The 24311-nt window shown below is 38.4% G+C and overlaps 4 protein-coding genes and 1 non-coding gene across 6 annotated transcripts; 3 read left to right on the top strand and 2 right to left on the bottom strand.

Annotated features, from left to right (window-relative positions):
• The first annotated feature begins 1504 nt into the window (after positions 1-1504).
• On the top strand, positions 1505-7247 carry LOC119913105 (UPF0538 protein C2orf76 homolog). Its single transcript, XM_038732435.1, has 5 exons — positions 1505-1667; positions 2879-2929; positions 3283-3320; positions 6074-6155; positions 6924-7247. Exons 1-5 carry the CDS (start codon positions 1538-1540, stop codon positions 6998-7000), a joined length of 378 nt encoding a protein of 125 aa, XP_038588363.1. The 5' UTR covers positions 1505-1537; the 3' UTR covers positions 7001-7247.
• A 2133-nt stretch (positions 7248-9380) lies between these two features.
• Positions 9381-12260, bottom strand: LOC119913104 (G-protein coupled receptor 4-like). Of its 2 annotated transcripts, none has more exons than XM_038732433.1 (4): positions 12183-12260; positions 11764-11985; positions 10493-10674; positions 9381-10404 (listed from the first exon to the last, which is right to left on the bottom strand). In XM_038732433.1, the coding sequence occupies exons 2-4, from the start codon at positions 11968-11970 to the stop codon at positions 9900-9902; spliced, it is 894 nt and encodes a 297-aa protein (XP_038588361.1). In that variant the 5' UTR covers positions 11971-11985; positions 12183-12260; the 3' UTR covers positions 9381-9899. The 2 variants fall into 2 exon arrangements, with proteins under 2 accessions (XP_038588361.1, XP_038588362.1); XM_038732434.1 differs by having other exon boundaries at positions 12205-12253.
• Positions 12261-14493: 2233 nt separating this feature from the next.
• On the bottom strand, positions 14494-17809 carry LOC119911326 (gonadotropin subunit beta-2). Its single transcript, XM_038730169.1, has 4 exons — positions 17681-17809; positions 16629-16723; positions 15980-16098; positions 14494-15167 (listed from the first exon to the last, which is right to left on the bottom strand). Exons 1-4 carry the CDS (start codon positions 17689-17691, stop codon positions 14934-14936), a joined length of 459 nt encoding a protein of 152 aa, XP_038586097.1. The 5' UTR covers positions 17692-17809; the 3' UTR covers positions 14494-14933.
• A 331-nt stretch (positions 17810-18140) lies between these two features.
• Positions 18141-18212, top strand: trnae-uuc. Its single transcript has one exon. It is a non-coding gene; the product is annotated as a tRNA-Glu (tRNA).
• A 1455-nt stretch (positions 18213-19667) lies between these two features.
• LOC119913100 (cytochrome c oxidase assembly protein COX20, mitochondrial-like) lies at positions 19668-24168 on the top strand. Its single transcript, XM_038732430.1, has 4 exons — positions 19668-19739; positions 20878-20992; positions 23353-23416; positions 23626-24168. The coding sequence occupies exons 1-4, from the start codon at positions 19707-19709 to the stop codon at positions 23768-23770; spliced, it is 357 nt and encodes a 118-aa protein (XP_038588358.1). The 5' UTR covers positions 19668-19706; the 3' UTR covers positions 23771-24168.
• The last annotated feature ends 143 nt before the right edge of the window (positions 24169-24311 follow it).

Genomic DNA, 24311 nt, shown 5'->3' with positions numbered 1-24311 from the left:
AGCAAAAATGTAAATTTACACACATGAGGCCAAGCAGATTCCTGCCTTAAGGTCAGAGTGTCTGCTCAGGTTGAGTGTGAAGCTACGCAGTGTACTTGGGTGTTCAAGGCACCAACGTTTTGCTACATTTTGTTGGCGCTGAACTCGCCCCAGCATGCCTTATTTTAAGTCCAGCGTGCATCATGTTAAGTCAGTGCTGTGCAGTGCTGCATGCATGTGCTTGACTTCATATATATATGTATATACTATGTATATGTATGTATGTAAAAAAAGTTAAATCAATATATATATATATATTGATTAATTTTTTTACAAGAAAAGAACAAACATTTGTTTGCCTTAAAATTGGAATATCTGAACAGTGGTATGGGATCATATCTGAAATTTTTTACAGATTTTTTACTACAAACGGAAGCTCTGGTTTACAAAAGAGCTACTGGCAATTCTTTGGGCTCTGTGGTGGATTGAGGACGTGAAAATAAGTGAAGCCTTAATCTGCTCCGATTCTGCAGCAGCCCTGATGGCCTTGAGAGGAGGTAAAGCAAAAGTCTGTGCTGATATCATAAATAAAATTCTAGCTGTGTCTTACAGAGATTGGTGGCAGTGTTTTGTTCTGCTGGGTCCCTGGGCATGGGCGTAAATTTCATCTCACAGTAAGGGGGGACAATAAACCTAAAATTTCTCAAGATCAATTTTTGAAGGGGACACCCAACACAATGGTAGATCTACGGTTTTAGCCTAATATCGGTTCACACACAGGATTATCGCTGTACTAAGAGATGCACAGATTACATCTTTTCTGGCTGATTCCAGTTACTTAAGTTACTTAAGATCTATAATTGACAGGATACACAAACATTTTTGTAACTATTTATTGGAAAAATCTATTTTTTTTATCTGGTCTCAATTGAATGGTCACATTGAAACATTGATTATAAAATAATATTAGCATTTTTACTGGAAGGAGCTGAAAATAGTAACGTTAAACAAAAATAAACAGCCAATTTCAGTCCCCAGCTGATCAATCTGCAGATTACTACAGATATAAATATATCATTGGGAAGAGTGGAAGCAAAATAAAACATTAAAACAGGATATTGAACGGGAATGGCCAAGGGGAGACATTTCTCTTTGCAATCTCAGGTTAAAAAAAGCCAGGCATTGTTATGGATCCGGAAGAGATTCTGTTAAAATCTGTAGGTTGTTGAGACTTGGCCATTGTGGATTGAATCAGTCTTTATATATCATAAGAAAGCATCCTAATGGGCTTTGTGAGTGTGGGAACATTTGAGCATATTTTACTGAAAATGCTACAAAATATAGAAAGGAGCATTTTACAGAAGAGATCATCAGATTATCGTCATAGTGACTTCCTGAAGAGGGCAGTAATACGCCTAGAAGCGTAGAAGAAGCTGCAGAAGAAGAAAAAGCTTCTGCTAAACAACTCAACACGCCAGCGTTTACAGGAAGAGCGACTAAACTCACGTTATCAGAGTTAAAGGGGCAGCGGGTCCAGCCGCGGGTCCAGCAGCAGGACATGGCCGGTGCAGCCGTGGTCACTGTTCGCCTGGTCAGGTCCTTCGAGCACAGAAACTTTAAACCAGTGGTGTTTCACGGGGTCGACGTTGACCAAAAGGTACATGACTTCATTCAGCTCGTCAGGGACGGTAAGTAAACAGGACGGCAGGTTTGTCACATGTCACATCATATTCAAGGTTCAAGCCACATTATTATTCTGCAACAAAGAGCTTTCTCAACTAAATGAACGCCTGCTCACATGACGTGCAAATATTTAAAATTATAATACAAATAAACCCTTCAAAAGAGGCAAAAACGAGAGTTCAGCGGGGTCTGTCTTATCTGTATCTGTAAATATTACAATATATTTCCCATAATCATGCCTTATAGTCAAGAATCTTGAAATAAAATTACAGACACTCCTAAAATGGGCCACCATTTTCCAACCTTGACGTTAGTTGAACGTCTTGTCTGTCTGCATCACTCGCTGCTGCTGCTCCAGGCAGTGCATGAATGGAGACACTGCAGGTTAATGTCAGGAGTTATGCAGCTTGTTTAATACACTTAATCTTTAATGACTGTACATTGAGGGGAATTGCACTCAAATCTTCTTGAGCTACTTTCAATGACAATAAAGCTTTCTGATCTGATTCTGATGTAACTTTCCTACCTTCAGTTTCTTAATTAGCATAACTTTTTTGCAATAAGCATGGTATTTGTTTTCACTGTGGGATTCATGAATTTTACCTGGCCAGGTAAATGTTAAAGTCCAGGTTTGTTATTTCAAATGTTTTAATTTTTATTTATATAGCACCAATTCGTAACAAAAGTCATCTCATTGCACATTTCTTATAGAGCAGGTCTAGACAGTAGGTACTCTGTTTAATATTATTTACAGAGACACAACAATTCCCATTTCCCCAACAATGTATGATGACGGCTTTATTGAACACAGATTATATTTCATTCACGGTCAACATGAGCAAAAGGAAAGGAGATATTTGCTAAAAAAAAAAAGACTAAGTTGTAACTTAAAACTTTGGTTCTGGTTCAGTATTGCGTTGGTCTGTGTTTGAGCATAAATTATGGTCTGCTGTGTGTGTGTGATGGTCTGACTTTCTGGCAGTTTTGCTCTAGAATACTTGAGGATCTGGGCCGTGACTTATGGGGCACTTATGACCTGGGGTTGTCATTGTATAATTCGACCCCCCCCCTGGTTGTCATTGTATAATTCGACCCCCCCTGGTTTTCATTGTATAATTTGCACCATGGTGAACAGTCTGTGGCTGGGTGGGTTTTTTTCTAGTAATCGAAGTTAACTAGAAGCTAAAGTAGTTGTAAAACCTCCATTCTCTTCCAGATATTGCAACAAGACCAGGGCTTCCTCCTCCTTTCAAGAAATATGCTTATGGTATGTATGCCCGGCATGATTTGCATTAGCGTTATGGAGTGTGATAAATCAGTTTTTTTTTCCTAATAATAGTCCATTATCCATCAGATGGTCTGAGATCCTGTGGGACCATGTTAGACATGTTAAACAAACCTGTACACTTGTTTTTTTTTATCATATTTATTTCGTAGCGTCAATGTAAACCACTTACCCATCATAAGTTACCTATTTAAATTGTGTATTCGATTAATTTTGATCTACAGCGAGAAACAGCTAAAGGCAGCTAAATGATTGATTGAGTCCTTCCCACAAGGTTGTAATTTTATGTGCGTTCACTCTATGGCATCTGGCAAATGGTTCTCGTATAATTTCAGACACAATGAAGATTATCCACCAAGCACACGGAGCAAAGGTATGTATAGCAAAAAAGGTGTATATCACACTGCTGTGGCAGAAACTAAAAATAGTGTGTCACTGGTCGACTGACAGATATAATATTGAAATATAGATCACACTGCCTTTATTCATCATCATGTATTTATAGGTTTGGTTTTTTTTGTTGTTTTTTTATTGAAATCTGGTGATATCTGCAAACACTACATAGGGACTTCAAAGTCTGCAGACGCAGCACTGCTGTTCTGTTCAGTAAAGACATGAACCTTAATTTTGCTTTGACACAAACAAATGTATGAGCGTGGCGTATATTTTCTCTGCTATGATATACAGTTACTTTTAGGGCTGAACAATTAATTGCATTTGCAATATTATCGCTATTTAATAAAACGAGATTTTCTAATCGCAAAGGCTGCCAACTTCTGAATTGAACCCCAAACTGAGTATTTTTTGTTTGCTTGCTGGGATGGAGGAGATTAGAACTGAGATAAGGACACATTAATATGTGGTTGAACTCCACGTTTTGTCTGGAGCGCCTACTGTATAACACACTGGTAAACTTATTTTTTTCTTGTGGTCTGTAGGTAGGCCGACCTGATGATATTATATCATATTATTTAATGCCACGACTTGACTCAAATTATCTTTCTCATATTATTATAATTTGACATATCCTCTCCACCATTGCTCATAATAATAATAATTCTACCTAATTCATCATAAGACAGGCCTGACCCACAAGAAAGAACAGTGTATGTTATATGTTGGTCATACTATAAGCTGATTTACTGTTTGTCCATTTTGATTAATATAGAAGGTAAAGAGCTTAAAAATTAATCGCATATTAAATCGCAATATTGATTAAAAAAAAAATTGCAATTAGATTATTTTCCAAAATTGTTCAGCCCTAGTTACTGTTATACAGTATGTAGCCATTTTAGTAAAAAGTGTGTTTACTGGTATATGTAATAACTGCCCCTATGTTCATAATCTGTGCAAGGAACAACATATCTGAGTGCAATCTCACAGTCTGACTCTTAGCAGAATCAGAGCAATGTAAGAGCAGGCAGGGGCAACAAATATTACATTTAAACTCTCAGATAAAAATTTATCTTCAAGAAGAATTAAAGCGCTATAGAGATGGTAGGAATCTGCGGTTTAAAAGATGCGAGATAAGACAGTTCTACCCAGGATGACAACGGACAGAGGCCGGCCAGCCGTCTCGGGGCCGAGCTATTCGATGCTGACATGACCTGAGATGTGCGGATGGTCTCAACTGGCCTCTTAAAAACGTTGGAGCAAACTTCCAAATAGGCATTATTTGGGCAAAGTGACCACATATTATGGTTCAAAATGGGTACTTTCTTTCTTGAACAAAAACAACAACAAAACTTAGGATTACAGTTTAGAGCCTGGCTCAAAATCTCCACCACTGCCCAGGTCGGTACATAATGCATTCTGGAATACCTGCTATCCCAAGGCCGCAAGAGTAAGCTCCCAAAGTACAGTCGATAAAACAGTACGAGCAAAAACACACACGTCAGGTCATTTGGACTGTGGACTTTAATTGGAACGGTACTTGATAGGGCTGAGCGATTAATTGCATTTGCGATATTATCGCAATGTGATAAAATTAGATTTTCTAATTGCAAAGGCTGCGATTACGCTCTGGTCACATGACACCCAAGAGGAAAGCAGTCTGAAGACGAAGCATCAACTTTGCACATTAAGCTGTACCTTGACTTGTTGTTGGCCTTAAGCTTGACAGAAGCTGACACTACAGAAACTTTAGTGTTGTATTGAGCACTTACTGTATAACACACTGTGGTAAACTTAGTTGTTCTTGTGGTCTGTAGGTAGGCCGACCTGAGGATATAATATCATATAAATTTAATGACTTGACTCTCAAATTATCTTTCTCGTATTATTAAAATTTTATATTTCTTCTCCACCATAGCTCATACTAATAATTTATGCATTCCTGATAATTTCATCAAACACAGGCCTGACCCACTAGAAAGAAGAGTGTATGTTTAATATAGCTAATATTGTGTTGGTCGTACTACACACGGATTTACTGCTTGTCTGTTTTGAATAATACAGAAGGTAAAGAGCTTGAATGAAAAATTAATCGCATAGTGAATCGCAATATTGGTAAAAAAAAAAAATTACTTTATAAATGGGAAGCGCTGCCCATGTGAGAGTTGCCTCTGTCAGACCCACTTATACCGTGTGTTCAGTATGGAGGCTGTCTGTTTTTATATCCTACTGTTGTAATACATTCATTGTAATCAAATTAATTGATATTGATTCAATTTGTCATATTTTCATGAATTCACCACATGATTTTACTCTTTCTTATGACGGAATGTGCTTAAAGTGTAAAACACAGAATTCCAAATAATTTAAACGTAAAACAAAGAATTTTGGAAAAAATAAAGCTGAATCGGGCTTAGAATTTTCACAAGGCTCAATCCATGGTCTGATCGTACAATTTGTGAATGTAGCATAACAATAGCAAGCTCCATCGAGAGGTAGTTACGTTAGCAGTAAAAATGTCAACGGAGAACGTCGATGACGACACCACGGATCCGTAATACGCCCGCTCCACGACACTAGTAGTTTCGGAAAAAATCCTAGGGTATACACTGTAAATATAATATGTGGTGTGTGTGTATATCATTGTATTATAGTTGGAAAAGTGAAGTTTTTCACCTTGGTTTTATGTTTTACAAATGCATATAGATGGAATTCTGTTGTTTTTTTTGACAGACTAATGAGTTGGTGATGAGTTTAGATGATGATGAAAAGTTAATTCTGCAAGATGGCCAAACCCTTAGAGCTGCTGGTGTTGGTAAGAGTTTGTCATTAATAAAAAAAATAAAAAAAATGTCTTGAAACACAAATGAAATTTCTGTCATGATGGTTATTATGTGCATTTTATGTATTTTATGTCATTGATAGAAGTGGACAGATGTTAAAACACCCTTCAGAATAATACAGTGCAGTTCAACAGCACCACAATCTGTAGCTTTCAGAATTACCATAAAGTTGAATTTTCACCTCTCTGAAACAAAAACTGAACTTTAGAACAGTTATGAAGGGACGATCTCTTCCAGGCCTGTTGGATTAGATTTGAACGGATGATGATGATAAATGATATTTTTTAATCAGGTGTTATTTACACTTTCTGAAGACATTCTTATCTCATTTGTCCATCAAAAATACACATAAATATTTATTAATATTTATCATTGCGCTTGTGTGTGCTTATGAATACATGTTGTATATTGTAACTTACCAGTGCTTTAACTGAGTACATCTAAACGTCTTAACAATTGTCTGTTTGCACCATGGAAACCATGGAAATGGTCTAGATGCATAATTTGCAAAGATGCATTCAGCCTGATCGACAGTATGTGTCTGTAATATTTGTTCATAAAAAATAAAATTAAAATTGTAATATTCTGTTGTAATGTCCTGTAATGATACTGAGGGCAATAATAGAAGTCTAATAAAATATTTTCCAACAATAAGTCTATGAATTAGACTTATATCGATGAACTGTTGCAGGAAGTATAGTTTGATCACAGCGTAAACATTTTTGTGTTTGTCGTTTCAGCAAATGAAACAGAAGTGGCCTTTTTCCGGAAAGAAGACTACGGTCTCTACAAAGCTAATCCCAAAACTGCTTGGTGACCACAGTATTTTATTTTGCAGCAGAGCGGGTGAAGCATGCCAGGAACAAAAGGAAAACAGAATGGTGTCATTATGTTTATACTGAAGAGTTTTAAATTGTGTTTTGTTTTTGTTTTTTAAACTAAAGCTTATGATCCACCACACTGGTATGCTTTTTCAGTTCTGTTTTTCATTCTTCCTTTTTTGGATATTTGTTTTCAATATTGTTTTAAAATATGGTGAATAAAGTTTTTTTTTGACAGCTGAAGCTTTGATTGTGTGATGCAGTTAAATCAGTATGGTTATGAGACAGTATATGTTAAAAGTATCCGGTTTAATGAACAAAACTTAAAAAGATTGTAAGCTGCAAAACAAACTATGTATGTACAAACTATGTTTCCAAAAAACGTTGGCATGCCATGTAAAATGTGAAAGGAAACCAAAATCAATGTGATGATATGCAAAAAAAAAAAAAATGAAATGTTTAATTGAAAATAACACAGAACACCTTTTTGTTTGAGCGTCAGCAGATAAGGACTTTGGCATCAGTAACTCAGTGGTTGTTTGTGCCAGGTCTCTCAAATTTTGATACATACTATCGATATCTGGTTTTTACAAATACAACTCACTTGGACAACTACCACACAATCACAGGATATGTGAGTTAGTATCAAATACAAAAGAGTTGCATTGTTACATCCTACCCCACAACTGGGGCGATTTGGATCACTAGCTGGGGATGGCTGTAACAATGAAAGGGAATTTGCTAAAATAAGATCAAATCTACGCTCCCTCAACAGTTATGGAAATATACCTGACGCATTCAGAGCTGTGTGTCGTCCACCAATTGGCGCATCGGACCACAATGTTGTACATTCGCTTCCAAAATATAAAGCCCAACAAGTGAGGTCAGTCACAGAGGAGATCGAGATTTGGAATGAGGTTATGAAAATGAAGCAAATGTATTTTACTAGAAATGTTATCAAAACACATTAATGCTGAAACTATCTTAAAATATTGCATGTTGTACTGAGAATAAAAGGAATGTCAGCCATTTTTTTTGTTTTTACATAAAGAAACTTGGCAGCTATGTGATGTGGTCTAATAGAAAAGAATGTTGGGTTGTTGTTTCAAAAAAAGATGGAGCTGCTTATTCATGCTTTTATTTTATCACGTTTGTATGTGATAAAATAAATGTACTGCACCCTTGTTTGAACAAATCATTCATAAGCTGACAAATTGTACAGAATGCAGCTGCAAGGCTTTAGACTGGGACCAGCAGGTCACACATTACTTCTGTGCTAGAGGCCGGTCACTGGCTTCCTCTTGGCATCAGTGTGCATTTTAAAATTCATCAAAGTCATCACTTACAGAGCCTTGCACGGTCAAGCTGACTCATACATTCAGGGCCTATGACATGCAAACACCAGTGGTCAGTCTTTGAGGTCTTCAGCCCAAGACCTCTTAAATATTCCCACAACAAGAGGTGACTGTGCTTTTAGTGTTGTGGCTCCTAGGCTCTGGAACTCTTTCCCTGTAGCCTTAAGATCCTTAAAAAGCACCTAAAGATTATTTAATAAGAAATGGCAAAACCCTGCAAAGATATTGTGTCAGCAGAATTATATTCAGTGGGGTGAAATATCCAAATTATAAGCACACTTATTACAAAAATGAAACAACCTCTGTAGTAATGACATGTGGGCAGCTGTTTACCTCATTAATAAACCCAACACACACACACACACACACACAGACCAATACACACACTCTTTAACTCTCACCACCCTCTGGAGCATAGAGTTCATCAGATCTGATGACATACCAACAAGTGCCCAAGCCCAAGAAAAGGAACATAAAAGCACTTAAAAGCTTGTGGATATCCAAACTAGACCTTTGTGAAAATAGCCACAAGATCCAGGAAGAACACCTGTCATGGAAATGTATCTTGCGGGTGAGGGATTAAGCAAATAATTGAGTAACAACCAACCGTTGTCTTTAAAGAATTTATTAATAAAAAAGAGTACTAAAATACATTTACAGCTGATCCAGAGACCTGCTACTTCCTAGGGAAGCTTTGGGCGTCTGGCCCCGAGCAAAGGGATGCATAATCATTTGCACAGTCTAGGTTTCTATGTTTTGGGGAACAGAGATCCTCTCTCAGCCTTGAATGAACATTCCAGGAGAGGAGAGGAACATCAAGAAGTGGAAAACACCAAAACAATCTCACAGCTCTGACCTAAACCCTAGTAAATGTGGACGGACTAACATAAGGAGTATAGAAGAAGGGAAGGTGAAGGATAAAAATACAATACATATATATCTATAAGCCATAACAATAATAGAAATAATAATAATATTAAAAGATCATACATGAAAGATTAAATGTAAGAGAACAATCTTCTGCTATAACAACACCCAACACTAAGGATTATGGGAAAAGAAGAGTAAACAAATACGTGTCTGGAGTATTAGAGAAACTAATTTTTTCAACAAACTCCACATCACTGTGGTTTTAGTTAAACCTTAATTTTTCAGGTTTTGATTTAGTGAGCTGGTCAAAGACAAACGTTCACAGTTTTGCCAAGAAACAGATTTTTTTATTGGATTTCCAGAAAATGTACAATTTCATATAAAAAGATTTTGTCCATATTGCTAAGCACAACCGTAAAAATAAATAAAAAAGCTTTTAATTTTAATCACATCCTAAAAACTAGCATGCACACAACTGAAGAAACAAAAATTAAACTTATATGAAATAAAGATAAGCAAACAATATGCGGTTTTGTTTCTCATCTGTACAAAAATAATAAAAAATACACACAGTTTGGGGTAAAAATACATTACTTTATTTATCATTATTACTAACAAAGAAAAGTAAACAACTAAGTTAAAATGTGCATGAACACGTCTTAAGATGCATTCATACTGATGGACTGCTGATATCTTTGCTATCTATTCTGCAACAACACACAGAGGCCAAAAGCTTGTCTATGACCCCTTTCCTCATGAAGACATACAGGACCAAGTCTGCAAGAGGACTCAACCTAACAAAGATGAAAGGCAGGAACAAGAGGTGCTCGTCATAGTCAAATACTCCCAGATAACAAATGATGGTGGGCAGGAACAGCAGCGTGTAAATAAGCAGCACCAGAACCAAAATTCCCACAATTCTTCGTTTTTCATCAGAGGGGACAGAGATGGAAGCAGACAGGGCTCTGAGGGTCCCAACCAGGAAGAAGATTAACAGTGGGAAGGGAAGGAGGAAAATGACGGCAAAGAGTATTGATTCTAGCACATAAACATGGCAGACATGCAAAGTGAGAAAATATACAAGAGGAATGGCCCAGACCAGGACACAGACCGCTACAGAGGTCTTGATGGTTCGTCTGAAGCGGTACCACAGCGGGTGGGCGATGACCAAATACCTGTAATACAAGATGGACACAAAGTCTTTGAGGAGCTTCAGAGTTATAAATTAATACAATGTTCAGTACTGGATAGACAGACAGATACCTTTCCAGGGCGACGCAGACCATGAAGCCAACACTAGCAATCAGACCAGAGAGGTAAATATAAAAGGCGCTGGTATGCATCATCCCATGTTGTGCTACATCAACGATCATGTAGCAGAGCTGAAGGAGGTCGGTAATGAGAAGGTTGATGACGTAGATCGGAGCAACATGATCACTTCTCACCTGCAGGTAAAAGTCAACAAGCAGTTGTGAACATGTTGTGAAGTCCAACTCCTCCCAAAACTGTCATCTTGCTCTGCACAGCAGCTGCAGTCAGAGCCATTTCTGACTTTTTCATCCAACAGAAATCTCAGATATGACACACTGGCCAATAACTGCAGTAACAAGACTAAGAGCCAGATTTCCTGCAGCTTCTGCAGCAGTTTTTCAGCCACAGATATGAAGCATTCTGGCTCAAACACATGCGCTGAATTTATCAAACAGACTGGAGTCGCAGTTTGAGGCTCATGTTTGTGTTTGCAAAGTGAGCCTCTCTCCTCATTGTATGTGTATTTCAGGGAGGATCGCACAAGTAATAAGAGGAGACATGTTAACAGAGGTTCATTATGTTTTCACTGGATTTCCTGAGGTCACAAAAATTTTAACCTGTCAGTTTGCAGAGAAACATAAGTATGAGCTGCATTAAATATAGGCTTACATTTAACTTAACAATTAGACTATTATTATTTTTTAATACAATATTTGATTATTGTAACGTATAAACTACATGTTTTGGTTTGTGTTCATTAATCTTTTAATGACCATCTAAACAGTAAATTCACTGCAGGCTGCAGCAAAACTTTTCTTTGTTTTGTTAAAACCATATGTATTAGTAGATCACTTCATCTCCATTTCCTTCACGATGAACATGTTGATATTTCGAGTAATAACCTACCAGTTTACCTCAAGTGGAGTTCATCCACGAAGAAAGTAAATATTTTATAATCAAGATCACTTTTTTTTTTTTAGCATATTAGCACTAAACACAAAGTACAGCTCATGCTGATGGGTATGTCATTAGTTTTGCAGGTATTTAGTCAAAGAACAAATTAACATTTATGACCTGATGATGGCGTTAAATTAAAAGTCAGGAGATCACCGGATCATCAGATCATCAATCATCATCCTATGGGGACCATGAATGTCTACTAAATACAAAGTAAAATTACTATTTTATATTTTCCAGATCAAGATCCTTTACAGAAAGACTGACAGACGGTATGACAGACACATGGCACAGACAGTAAATAAATAAAGTCATAATGTACATACCAGAGAATAAAGAGCATAGATGGCCATGAAGGTCAAAGGAAGGCCGATACCAACGATTATACATGTCACCACATGTATGATGAAATCAACTCTTTCAACATCATAGTATTTGAAAGTAATGTCGCTGTAAACAAAGTAGTCAGAGGTGATGTTGCTGTAATCATAGCTTTGGTTCCGTGAGGTGCTGTTAATGTAGAAATCTTCCATTCTTCAGAGTGAAACCTGTTGTTTAAGAGATCAGATTGTTAAAAGGGAGCAGGTTTTTTAGTATCTACCTAACATTGTTCAGTGACATCACTAAAGCTGTGAGGTGCAACTTCCCACAAATACAGATATTTCAGTTTTATATATTCTATTCTATTATATATATAAATATTCATGCAAATCCATAAGAAAAAAATAATTTAGCAAAACTTAACTCTGAAAGCTGTGAGACCCCACCTGAATGAGTCCCCTACACCAGTCTCTGATGTGTTTTTCTCTGCATCCAAACAATCTAAAGTAAATATGGTAAGTGATAACATGCAGTAGTTTCCTGTTAATATGCACCTCCTCCTGTAAGGACGTGAGAAAGGCACAAATATGCTTCAGGTCCCACTTGCTGGCCAGAGTTTTGAAATAATCTCTGATAATTTCCGTTTCTGTTCAAATGATTAATTTATAAATATTTTTCCACATAAATATCCTGACATGACTGCCGGCCTTCACCTCAGCTAAAAGTGTAGAGGAGCTGCTTTGAGTATCCAACACTGCCGGTAGGCTTGAAATGGAAGCTGCACTCTGCTTGTCTTCAAAACCATTTAAATGGTTTCCAATATGACCTGGTTTCACAGCAAAGCATCCAAATGTCCATTGCCATTTCTTCAACCACTCAGCACTACAGCAAAATCCTCTCGCTGTTAGTCGTCCTTGTGCTCAGATGTTTCAAACACTGTGAATGGTATTCTTAAAATAAGCTCAGTCAGATACTTGCACCCTATTTTCACATATTTTGTTGTCGAAATGACTTAAATTTGACAGGTTTAAAAACATGGAATGTAATTGGTCTAACCCATCATATACAGCACACCAACCATCCAAAGCTGTCTGCATGTTTTATTTTGATGATCGTTTTGGACCTCCTGCCCTGTATACACTCTGTCTATCCATAAAGTGACTTCAGTATTTTGTGCCTAAACCCTACCAAAACCATGATCTTTTCCTAAACCTGAAGGCATTCCTTACAGACGCTGAAGACCTCATATAAAAAGCCTTTCATATGACCACTGCTACCTTGTGCGTCAAATACCAAAGCTTTGTCAGGCTTTCTGAAAGCATCAGTATTTGACGCCCTGATCATGAAATTCTACCAATGGCTAGAAAAGGGTCTACCATATCAGGCAGGATCCCAGATGCAGGCTGCGCAAGGATGCCCCCGAGACAGTACAGCACATAACAGCAGAGTGTAAGATGCAGGCAGGAACAGCATACATGGAGCACCATGACCAGGTAGATGGAACAGTGTACAGGAACAGGCTGGGCCAGTTAAGCCTGGTCCCCACCTTCACCAGCTTTATAAACTTTGTCAAAAAATACTCGGTGCAAAAGAGTTTATTCCAAAACAGGACAAATAAATCCGTACAACATCCCTGCAGGTTGGAGGATGAAGTCAACCCTATGGTCTGCAGACAGCTTTATATATCCCTTCTGGGCTGGTGTGCCCCCTCCTTTCTTTATGGTGAATTTCTTATCTTCTGCTTTTATGCTGTTCACACAAGTTGTTATACCAATTAACAATGTTTTCCAGCTATCATTCATCATTCTGTGTTGTTGACTTTCTATATTTTCATATATTACAGTTATGCAAAAGTTATGCAAATACAATTTGACACACAATTATATTTCTTAAATAATTACTACAGGAATAACATGTAGTGCTGTGCCTTTCATTAATGCTTGGTTTCTTACAGTAATCTTGTTGTTATACTGGCTGTTTTCTACTTTCTGCTTATCATCATTTTTTCATCCGCTTTCTGCCTCAGAAGCTCACCCATTCTGCCATGCAAAGTTAGCAAATGCTCCTTCAGCAAGTTCACCAAATGCTTACATGATGCTACAAGCAAGTTCACTCAAAGCTCACACAGGCTATAAGGATCAGAGGTTGGACGTTGACAATCAACCCCTTAATCAGTAATTAAGCATGTAGTCTTAGTTGGTAATTAAACATGTTGTCTTAATATCAGCAGACTGACACATCAGCAGTTCATCATGTAGTCATAACCACAGTAGATAACAGTAGACCAAAGCATGCACATGTCACAGCAGATTTTGAACACCTGCAGCCTCTCCTGCTGTCATAAATCTACAGTAGATAACAGTTGACCAAGACGTGCATGGTCTCAGTGTCTGCTGTCAGTGCCCCCACTCACGGAACTTAACCACAGTGAATGATTACAGCACAGCACTTCTATGTAAAAACAAGACACATCTAGGTAATTACAAAGATTAAGAAGTGAGTAAGGATAATCAATAAACTGACTAAGAATGATTAATGATTAATACTAATCAAGGATAATAAAATGATTAAAAATGATGACTTAAGAATGATTAGTGATTACTACTAATTAAGGATACAAAAATGATGACCTAGGCATGCCCTCTGCTGATCATGCTATTTTCCAGGTAAAACATCAGAGGTCTCTGTCCAGAAGAGTGCAGTCCTAGGAACAGCTAAGATACTGCGCAGAACCCTCAAACTCCCAGGCCTCTGGTAGAGGACCCGAGCTTGAGGATGACACATACCACCCCAAAATTATATAAAATATAATGCAATCATTGATACTGTACGTGTGTCTCATGTTTCAGTGTGAGATGCTACGTGAAATAACCCCACTAACAAAGTTAATCTTACACACCGCGGTTTCCCTAAAACATCCAAACCACAACCTCAAAGACAGATCAAATCTCAGATGTTTTTTGCGTAATGCAACACAGAGTGACACGTGCTTGCTGGATGTGGCAGGAAACATTTAGTGAGAAACAGTCTTCATCTTTATGGAAGTTCCTTGAAATATTCAATGTGGGTATTTTCCCTGGTTTAATTGCACGACAAATACAAACATAATTTTTTGCACTAGCAAATCTTTATTTATAGTGTGTTTCCATGTGTTTTATGCTGCTATTACTTGAGACTAGTAGTAGAAAGGAGTGTCATTCATGCAGAAGTTGGGCTGCAGGCTCTCGAAGGTGCAGTCAGACATGTCCATGGCACAGCGGCCGCAGTGGCAGCTCAAAGCCACAGGGTAGGTGACGGTCGGGTCCACGCCAGGAAGACAGTCAGGAAGCTCAAACGTCTTGTAGTAAAAGTCCCGGTACGTGCACACATGCTGATAAACGTTGCTGAATGGGATCTTGATGACAGGGTCCTGGAGGGGAGTAAAAACAACAAGAGGAGTTCATTTATAAAGAATAATGGCACAGAGCTATTAAGCTACACATCAAGGTAGGGTGAGGAACACATTACAGCAAGAGCATTAGGAAGGGATTTGTTATTGGATAGAATGAACAGGAGGAAAGATTCCTGCAGGCTGTTTTAAAGTACATATTGTACCTGACTATTATTTTAAGACGGACTTGAAACATTGTGAACCTGCTTCAAAGCATAGTCTCTGGACCGTCACAGCAGCAGTCAGCTCAGATAGGTGAGATATTGCTAGAGACGCAGCGTCCTGTCACACAGAGATAAGGGCCAAACCAAACTGCTTCCTGAAACTGTTGATATTAAAATTGGTTGTTTGATTGCCTTTGCAACACACCCACTGATACATAAAGCTGAATTGAATTGGATTAATAGGCAGCTGTAATTACATTAGGTTGCAGTAATGTTCAGTCCATTTATCCATTGGCTTACTGTGGAGAATGTTGCTTCCAAGAATATTAATGTGCATCTGAATTCAAGACTTCATGTGTTCTAATGTGAGCTCAAACCTAGACCTTATGAGCTTGGCATTTTGTATTATTTACATGTTAACAATAATTTCATTTTTAATTTATGACTTTATTCCCCAGACTTTTTAGTTCCATTTTATAATTTCATACCATCTTGAAGGTTGTGTGCATCAGTGTCTATTGTTTCACTTTATATAAATAAAATAGTAAAATCCCTGACCACAGACAGGGTTAATGAAGGTTAATTTATGTTAAACTATGACCCTCTTTCCTCTACTACCCACAATACCTTGGTGATGCAGTGACCACTGCAGATGGTTGTTTCCACTGTGTGACACTTGGAACAGCCCTCCTTCTCTAGAGACACCGTCTGGTTGATGAGCTGGCAGAGTGGCAGCTGGAAGGCCGCTGGTGATGGAAATTTAGTTCAAATATGTCACATAGTGTAACTCTTTTTTCACAAGAGGAGATGGGAAACATAGAGACTCTGCATACACATTAGCTGTGACGAAATTGCTCGTCCTACATTACTAACATTTACTAGCATGCGTAATGTTTACTCACACATACGATATGAAGTTTCATGTCCACTTTACTGTGACAATTCCTTCACACGTATTAATTACTAATGTACCCACAATTCAGACACAGCTATTCATTTCACATTTAGGGAAATGTATAACCACATTCTGCATTTCACTTCCACTTGCTTACTTCATAGCAAACCTGTATGGAGTTAAAAATAATTCACCTAGATGGATAGAGTTGAATTAAAGCACCCAAAAATCAGACTGACACATAATAAACATCTACAAAGTTGTCAAGTAGGCTAATGCTGTGTTATTCCAGTGTTGAGGATGGGTATTTACAATAATATATTATTATTATTATTATTATTATTATCCAGAAAATAAAAACTTTCTGATTGTCTTATTTACCTGCAGGAGCCAGGGGCCACATGGAAGAAGAGGCTCCTACAAACAAACTTAACATCAAGGAGAACATCACTCTGTTGACCTGTCCAGCATTCATCCTGCAGAAGGAGAAGTGGGATAGTGAGTTGGTTAATCAGTAATTTACTGGGTGTGTGACCAGTGGCTGTGCGGTGGTTATGGAGGAAGTTATTGAATGAAATTCATTGAGACTGATGGAACTGGATAAAAATCTCTCTGGAAGCACAGATGGGTGAAACTGGTTGGTTCTTCTAAACTTGATCCTTTCCATGATCCTGATTTGTTGCTTCCTTGCTTGGTTATACTGGATTTTTTTGTTAATTGATTGATTTATTCTTTGTCCTTTCCTTTACTATTAATACTTCATAGTATAGCATACTTAGAAAGGGTTGAAAACAAGCGAGCAATATACACACAATGAGGTACTGTGTTAAAAAATTATGGACCTATATTATTTTTCTGTAGCAGGACACATTTTACGAGGTTACAAGATTAATTTATTTGTCATTTTACAACTCATAAAAAGTCTTGTGACAAATAAATATAAATAATAAATAAATAAATGTATTTATTTGTTTATTGTCCTTTGGGCCCTGCGCAGGCACCTCACCTCACCAATATTACTGACTATATATATTATTATGTATCATGATAGATATAACAATGCCACAAAAGTCTACTTGTTGTTTTTATTAGTGTGATGAGACATGAATTATTAGTTTAACCATTATTGAGAGTTACGCCCTGCAAAACACCTAAAGGCTGAACAATTTGGCTGTTTCCCAGAAGTTTCTTTTTTCATACTCTCCTCGCTGGTTGTGGAGAAATAATATAGATTATTAAACTTTCATCCTGCCTTCATGACCTCAGTTTTCATTTCTATTCACACCAGATTTAGTACAGTTTAATAATACAGTTAATATTATTGTACTTACTTAAATTCTTACGCAACACTAGCCACATTAAAACATAAAAATTAAAAAATAACATTCAGATTAATGGCTTGGTGGTTGTTGGTGTAAAGGAGCATGACTTACCTCTCTGGCATATGCAGGCTGTGTGCTGAGGCCAGATGTCCTGCTCAGTCTTTATTCAGCACAGAGGAGCCTGGTATCCAGGATGAAACTTGCTCATATGAGATGTCAACCCCGGTGACCTGTTTTTGTTACAAGGAGGACCATGGTACAGTTTAAACCTTTACTTAATCTGGGGGATTAGGACCTCTCCATAACACTTTTACATCCTGTTACAATGCCAGAATTATAAAGATTATAAAGGCTGTTCCAGTGCCTTGCTCAAGGCCACTGTGACTTTAGTATTTTTTGACAGAGGAAGGGATTAAACTGAGGCTGGTTGTAATTTATAATTGTAACGGAGTTAACAGGCTACAATTATTATTATTATTATTATTATTATTATTATATTATTATTATTATTATTATTATTATTATTTAAATAATGCTGTCTGTAGTAAGAGACGTGTCTTATGAAATTGTCTCCCATATGGTCTAGCGGTTAGGATTCCTGGTTTTCACCCAGGCGGCCCGGGTTCGACTCCCGGTATGGGAACGCGTATTTTTAAGAGCTGTACACATTATCTGTATGTATTTGCTACTCAGCACAGTAGGCTACATGGTCTTGCCATAACTGATATAGGGCACAACCTGGGGAACTTATTATAAGATAGTATACCCACGTTTTTTGAATTGAATTGAATTATGGCAGGGAGAAGGAGGGCAGCTGAAATAAAAATGTGCCAAAAGTCCTACGGTTACCAGTAAAATACTGATAGGCGTATCTTCAGTGTACAAAGTGCTGTTTTATCTATGACGTGATAGGAATATATGGAACATAGCCTATATTAACGACTTGTTAAAAGACCTATGTTTAACCTACTGGTACATTACTACAAATCGCTTTTTTTTTTTTTTTTTTTTAAATAGTCTATGTTACAGGCTGTTTTAAGGGTTTACAGAAAGGCTGGATACAGCAGGATGCAGACTGTCAGGCAGGTTAGTATTCTGCTGCCGGTGAAATAATCCTGTTCTATCAGTGTGGGATCACTGTGACACGCGGACTTCCTCCTGACATGACTTTGATCCTATCGTTTAGAGAATTAAGTTTTTTAATGGGTTAAGATGACACAGTATGATTCAGGTTTCCTGTTTGCGACAAATGAGCAGATTTCCGTAATCCAGCCGGTATTTCAATTTCATTAACTACTTCTTTATTCTCTGGGAGGTTTGGTAGATCCCACAGTAGAAAACTAAGTTGCAGAAGCAAAGAGACACTTAACCGTATTTAGAATATAAAATAAAATATCTAACCCACGTCTGTAAGCTGCCAAAAAATTTTACTCTTGTAAATTTCAGCACATTTGATTGTAAAATACTGTTTATTAGCTACCGTAGCCTAGTTTTGTGCTGGGTGTTTACATATGTCTTAAACAAAAATAGGAATAAGAAACTTAAGTTGCAGGATTTGTATTTGCTCATTTAAAAAATAAATATATATTTAGAAAATAACAAGGATAGTTAAATGAATAAATAAGGATACTTGCTGTAGCCTAAATAGCCAAATACCCACAGTAAGACTTTCGATATCTTTTATCTTTTTTTTCGTTTGGTGTAACATGTCAACAACTTGTAACCTAAATGCAACTCTAAATAGGAAGAAGCAGTAACACATAAACATAACCTTAAAAAAAACTAAAACAAACAGTGTGGATACAACGATGCAAAAACAAATAGCCTAAGAAGGCTATTAAAAAGCTAGAAATAACAAACACTACATGATGGGGGGGGTACACATTATATATCTAGCAAACATAATCCAAAGTATAGACGAACATTTTATATATTTAATTTACATACCAACATGAATATCGGAACTATACATCTGCCATTTTCTCTTTTCGAGTCGGCGATTAAAAGCAGACGGACCCCTTTGGTAGGTAAAGCGCATGCGCCGTGACCAATGCGCTGTGAAAATGATTGTTACATGACGGTGTCTTTAGGATAAATTCAGCGCAAACTTTGCACAGGAGTCAAACGCAGTGGTACAATGGCAGGAGAAGAAGAGCAGACCAAGAGCAAGGTGAGGGTCTCAAATAACCTTAAGCTGCTAAAGAAACAGAAGAAGTTTGCTAGCTTCCGTTTTCAGAAGGTCAACTTCAGCGTCCAGGAGCTGTGAGCTGATTCATTAAGTTCTCATAGTTTCTCTTGGTGAAGTAGCGAAGTGTGTGAATCTAAAAGCAAAAGCTGCGTGCGTTCAAACACTGGAGAAGTAGAAACTGAAACTCAGACATAACAAAAGCACAGCTGACGTTAATGTTGACATAAATTAGTAAGGCAGTAATAAAGCTAGCAGATAAAACGTTAGCAGAAATTACTTGTTCAAACCAAACCCCTTTCAAATATTTAAGAATTTAAGATTAACTTATGCCCGAAGTCTGACTGACTTTACGTTTCGCGAAGGGGAAAGGTCCTCTGACACATCAACACTGAACAATTAGTCTTACGGATTATTCACTGTACTTTTTGCTTGGTGATCGGTTGAACCATAGACTTCATACAGGCGGCAGCTGATACTGAATGTATTAACGTCTTGAGTCATACTACTACGAGGATTTCTCCCTTTTATGTGCATTAAAATACAAACTATGCATTTCCATTGAAAAACATTGGCTTGGCTGCTCTCTGGACAATAAACTCACACATTAAACTCACACACAGTGTTACAAAGGGACGAGACAATACACCAACAGTCTTGAAGTACTTCTGCCACTTTATACTTTCAATATTGTTTACTATTTAAATCATGTTTGCAAGTAGTTGTAAATTTTGACTACCTTGCTCTGAAAGGGGTTATTTATTTTTTAAGAAGTTGTTGTTATTTTATTGCTCGTGGACTGAACAGAATCACTCAGTTGTTTTGAGCATCCTCAGGTCTTAATTGATTCAGTGTCTCATATACTTGTGCAATGCCCCAGACAAATTTCCCTCAGAGGACAACAAAGTTTATCTTGATCTTGAGCATACTCATCAATAATCAAAACAAAGCATGTGTAAAATAACTATAAATACAGGTGATTTTAGTCTTTGTTACGATGGATAAAATGTGCACATTCAATTTCCATTACGTTTATGTAGGAATTTAGCAGGTCTCAACATCACTTAATGTAAGAGAAAAGAAGTCACATTTAAGGTCTACTTTGTCTTTGTCTGTCGTTCAGGGTTTCAGGCTGCTGGGGATTCTGGATGTCCAGAATACTCCGTGTGCCAGAGATGCCGTCCTACACGGAGCCGGGGGCTCACTGACCGCCGGTCTACTACACTTCCTGGCCACGAGTGAGTCTGGACTGTCTGTGTCTTTCCTTTGCCCATTAAGTGATTGTTTTACTTCGTTTATCACGGGTTTTGAGAATTAGCCTAATTGGATGGTTGACAAGTGTAACTTTTCTAGGGTCTCAAGGACGGGCATTTGAGTGGTCCCCAAAAAATGTGTTTTTTGAACGGGTATCAATAGGATTTAATTTAAACACTTCATATTGATACTCTCATTGGCTCGTGGGGAAAAGGGAAGCAACATGAACCATAATGTTTTTGGTAAAATGGCAAGTTATTTATTTTCAGGGTTTACAAAAATAATGGAAAAAATAAAAAATAACTTAAAGAGGTCTCTCCAAAAAGAGAGATGGCTACTTCAAAATCAACTTAAACAAAACTCTCTCTGACCTGTCATCAATAATCAAAACACAAAATGAGCAGCACCCTCAAACCTAGTGTGTCTAACATAAAATGAATCAACAGATGTCTGGTTGGTGTCAGTTAACCCCACAAAGATCGTTGCCCAATTTCCTTACCACAGCTCACAGATTAAGGTAACACAGGAAACACTAAGATCTTACTCTTGTAAATCACTGAACTAAATCTCCTACAGAATTTAACACGTTCACTACAATGGAGCACTATCCAAACGAGGCGAGATGATCAAGGGCAAAATCACAACTGCCAAGTTCAACAGGAGAGGCAGCTATTTAAATGGGGGGGGGGGGGTCTGGAAGGCGGTAGATGATTGGAGGAGATTGCCAGTTGTCACACCAATCAGATCACCGGCCGGAACCAGGAAGTAGGCAGGTCTTGCCATTCAATCCTCAGCAAGGGATCACATATTCACACATTCAATCCTCAGCAAGGGATCACATATTCTTCTTAACATGACACACAGCTGCACAACACAGATACATATACACAGATAAAGGTGGTGGCAATAACACATGTGCAGAGGCATTTCCAGTATTTGAGTGTCAGTGAGGGACCCGGGCCTTGTTAATGAGGCTGCAGATGGGTAGAAGCTGCTTTTGTGGCAAGAGGTTTTGGTCCTGATGGACCGCAGCCTCCTGCCAGAGGGGAGAGTCTGAAACAGTTTGTGTCCGGGTGGGAGGAGTCAGCTGCAATCTTTCCTGCTCGCTCAGGGTCTGGAGGCGTACAGGTCACTGAAGTGATGGAAGATCGGGGCCAATCACCTTCTCTGCAGAGCGAATGATGCGCTGCAGCCTGCCCTTGTCCCTGGCATTGGCAGCAGCGTACCAGATGGTGATGGAGGAGGTACAGATGGACTCCATGATGGCGGTGTAGAAGTGCACCATCATTGTCTCTGGCAGGCTGAACTTCTTCAGCTGCCGCAGGAAGTACATCCTCTGCTGGGCCTTCTTGGTGAGGGAGGTGATGTTCAGCTCCCACTTGAGGTCCTGGGAGATGATGCTGCCCGGGAAGTGGAAGGAGTTCACATTTGTGACTGGGGAGTCACACAGGGTGATGGGGAGGGTGGGGCTGTGCTCTTTCTGAATTCCACGACCGTCTCCACGGTCTTGAGAGCGTTGAGCTGCAGACTGTTCTGGCTGCACCAGGTCACCAGATGGTTGATCTCGCACCTGTAGGCGGACTCATCCCCACCAGAGATGAGCCCAATGAGGGTGGTGTCGTCCGCAAACTGTTGGTGTACTGGGTGTACAGGGAGAAGGGCAGCCTTTGGTATTTGCAGAGCTAATGTGCTGTGCTTGTGTAAAACATAAAGGTGGTGGATAAGAGACTGCGGACAGAGCATATTATAATATTGCTTTCTACAGCAGATTGATCAAGTATTGGCTTTTTACTCGCAAGAGTTTTATTGCACGTACTTAACAGTAACAAGCGTAGTTGTCGTCAACTTGAATAATCTGTGAGTTACCTTTTATTTCACTTCACTGTCTCCACCGTGGCCTCTCTGTGTTTGTATTTGTGGAGGAGCTCAGCCCCGACACTGAGAGAGGAGTAGAGGCTGCAGCGTAATAATGTTTAGTTGTTCACATTGTAGCATATGGGGGGGAAAAAGGGGTGCATCAAAAGTGAGTATACTGCGTCTTTTTCATATGTTAAGGCATCAGAGATTATGGATTTTATTTATTTAACTTCAGTTAACAGAACATTTCTATTAATTTGGCATAAAAGAAACTGTGTAGATCTCAAAGACGGTCAAATAATTTTATACTTTTGTTTCACAACAAGCTATGCAAAAGCTCTTTGTATGTCTGAACATTTGCAAAGCTCTGTATTTAACTTAGATGTAACAAATCAGCCCGAAGTCCCTTAACAGAGAGAAACACACTTTTTGCAAAGAGGTTCATTTTGGACTAAAATTCCTACATCTCCTGTTTGTCTTTGTGCAGGTCGGGTGAAGAGGTCTTTTGACGTGGGATTTGCAGGCTTTATGCTCACCACACTCGGGTCCTGGTAGGTCTTTATGGTGACTTGACACTTCATTCTTGGCATACGATTAAAGAGAGCACTTTTATTCTTTACACCCACAACCAATATTTGCAGGGGTTTTTTTTGTTTTGTTTTTTCCTCCCGACATGAGCTCACATCTTACTGCAGTTTCCTCTCCGTTTGTAATCCACGTCTGTTTGTAACAGAAACCCTGCCGTGTGTCCCCCCTCCAGGTTTTACTGCAGGATGTCCAACGCTAAGCTTCGTGTGCAGCAGAGGATGATCCAGGACGGCATCAAGAACAAGGTCGTGTATGAAGGGACCGTTCTAGACCCCACAAACAAACATAAAGCAGAAACACCATCCAGGCCCTCATGACCCCCAGCACTGAAATTCCTCCCCCTCCCCTGTAAGGGTTGGGAGGAGAATAGAGGACACTGTCAGGATCTTACAAAGACTCAACATCCAGTTCTTTTCAAAAGACTGACTTCAGCTGCATAAATGACAGAAGGACTTTGTATACAGCAGGTCCCCAACTGGAATCGAACAGGGAAAATTGCAGCGATGTGGTATGCTAGGCCGTCAGGATGCCCGTTTTTGTTTTATTTGTAAAAATCAAAACTACTGTTAACGCACTTGAAAGTTTTAACCCACAATGTACAGAGCAGCTTTCTGTGATCGAGCGTTGGATCAGCCTTGACATTGACCTCAACCCCCGATTGATTTATCATTTACTATTTAAAAGTTGAATATGTGGAAAATAAATTGTGAAACGTAAGTGCTCTCTGGGGTGAAGTCATTTATCATCTGCATTTTTCCTTCTAAACAGGTATTTCTAACTGTAGTCAGTCAATTTACAGAAAATGTATTATTTTTTGTAAACTAACTTTTGTCAGCTACGTTAAATGATCAAATGTGT

Source organism: Micropterus salmoides, unplaced genomic scaffold (genome assembly GCF_014851395.1).
Source record: "Micropterus salmoides isolate LMB-PRFRI ecotype aquatic unplaced genomic scaffold, ASM1485139v1 Ms_hic_scaffold_2, whole genome shotgun sequence".
NCBI classification, from domain to species: Eukaryota; Metazoa; Chordata; class Actinopteri; order Centrarchiformes; family Centrarchidae; genus Micropterus; species Micropterus salmoides.
This window is presented reverse-complemented; position numbering and strand designations above follow the sequence as displayed.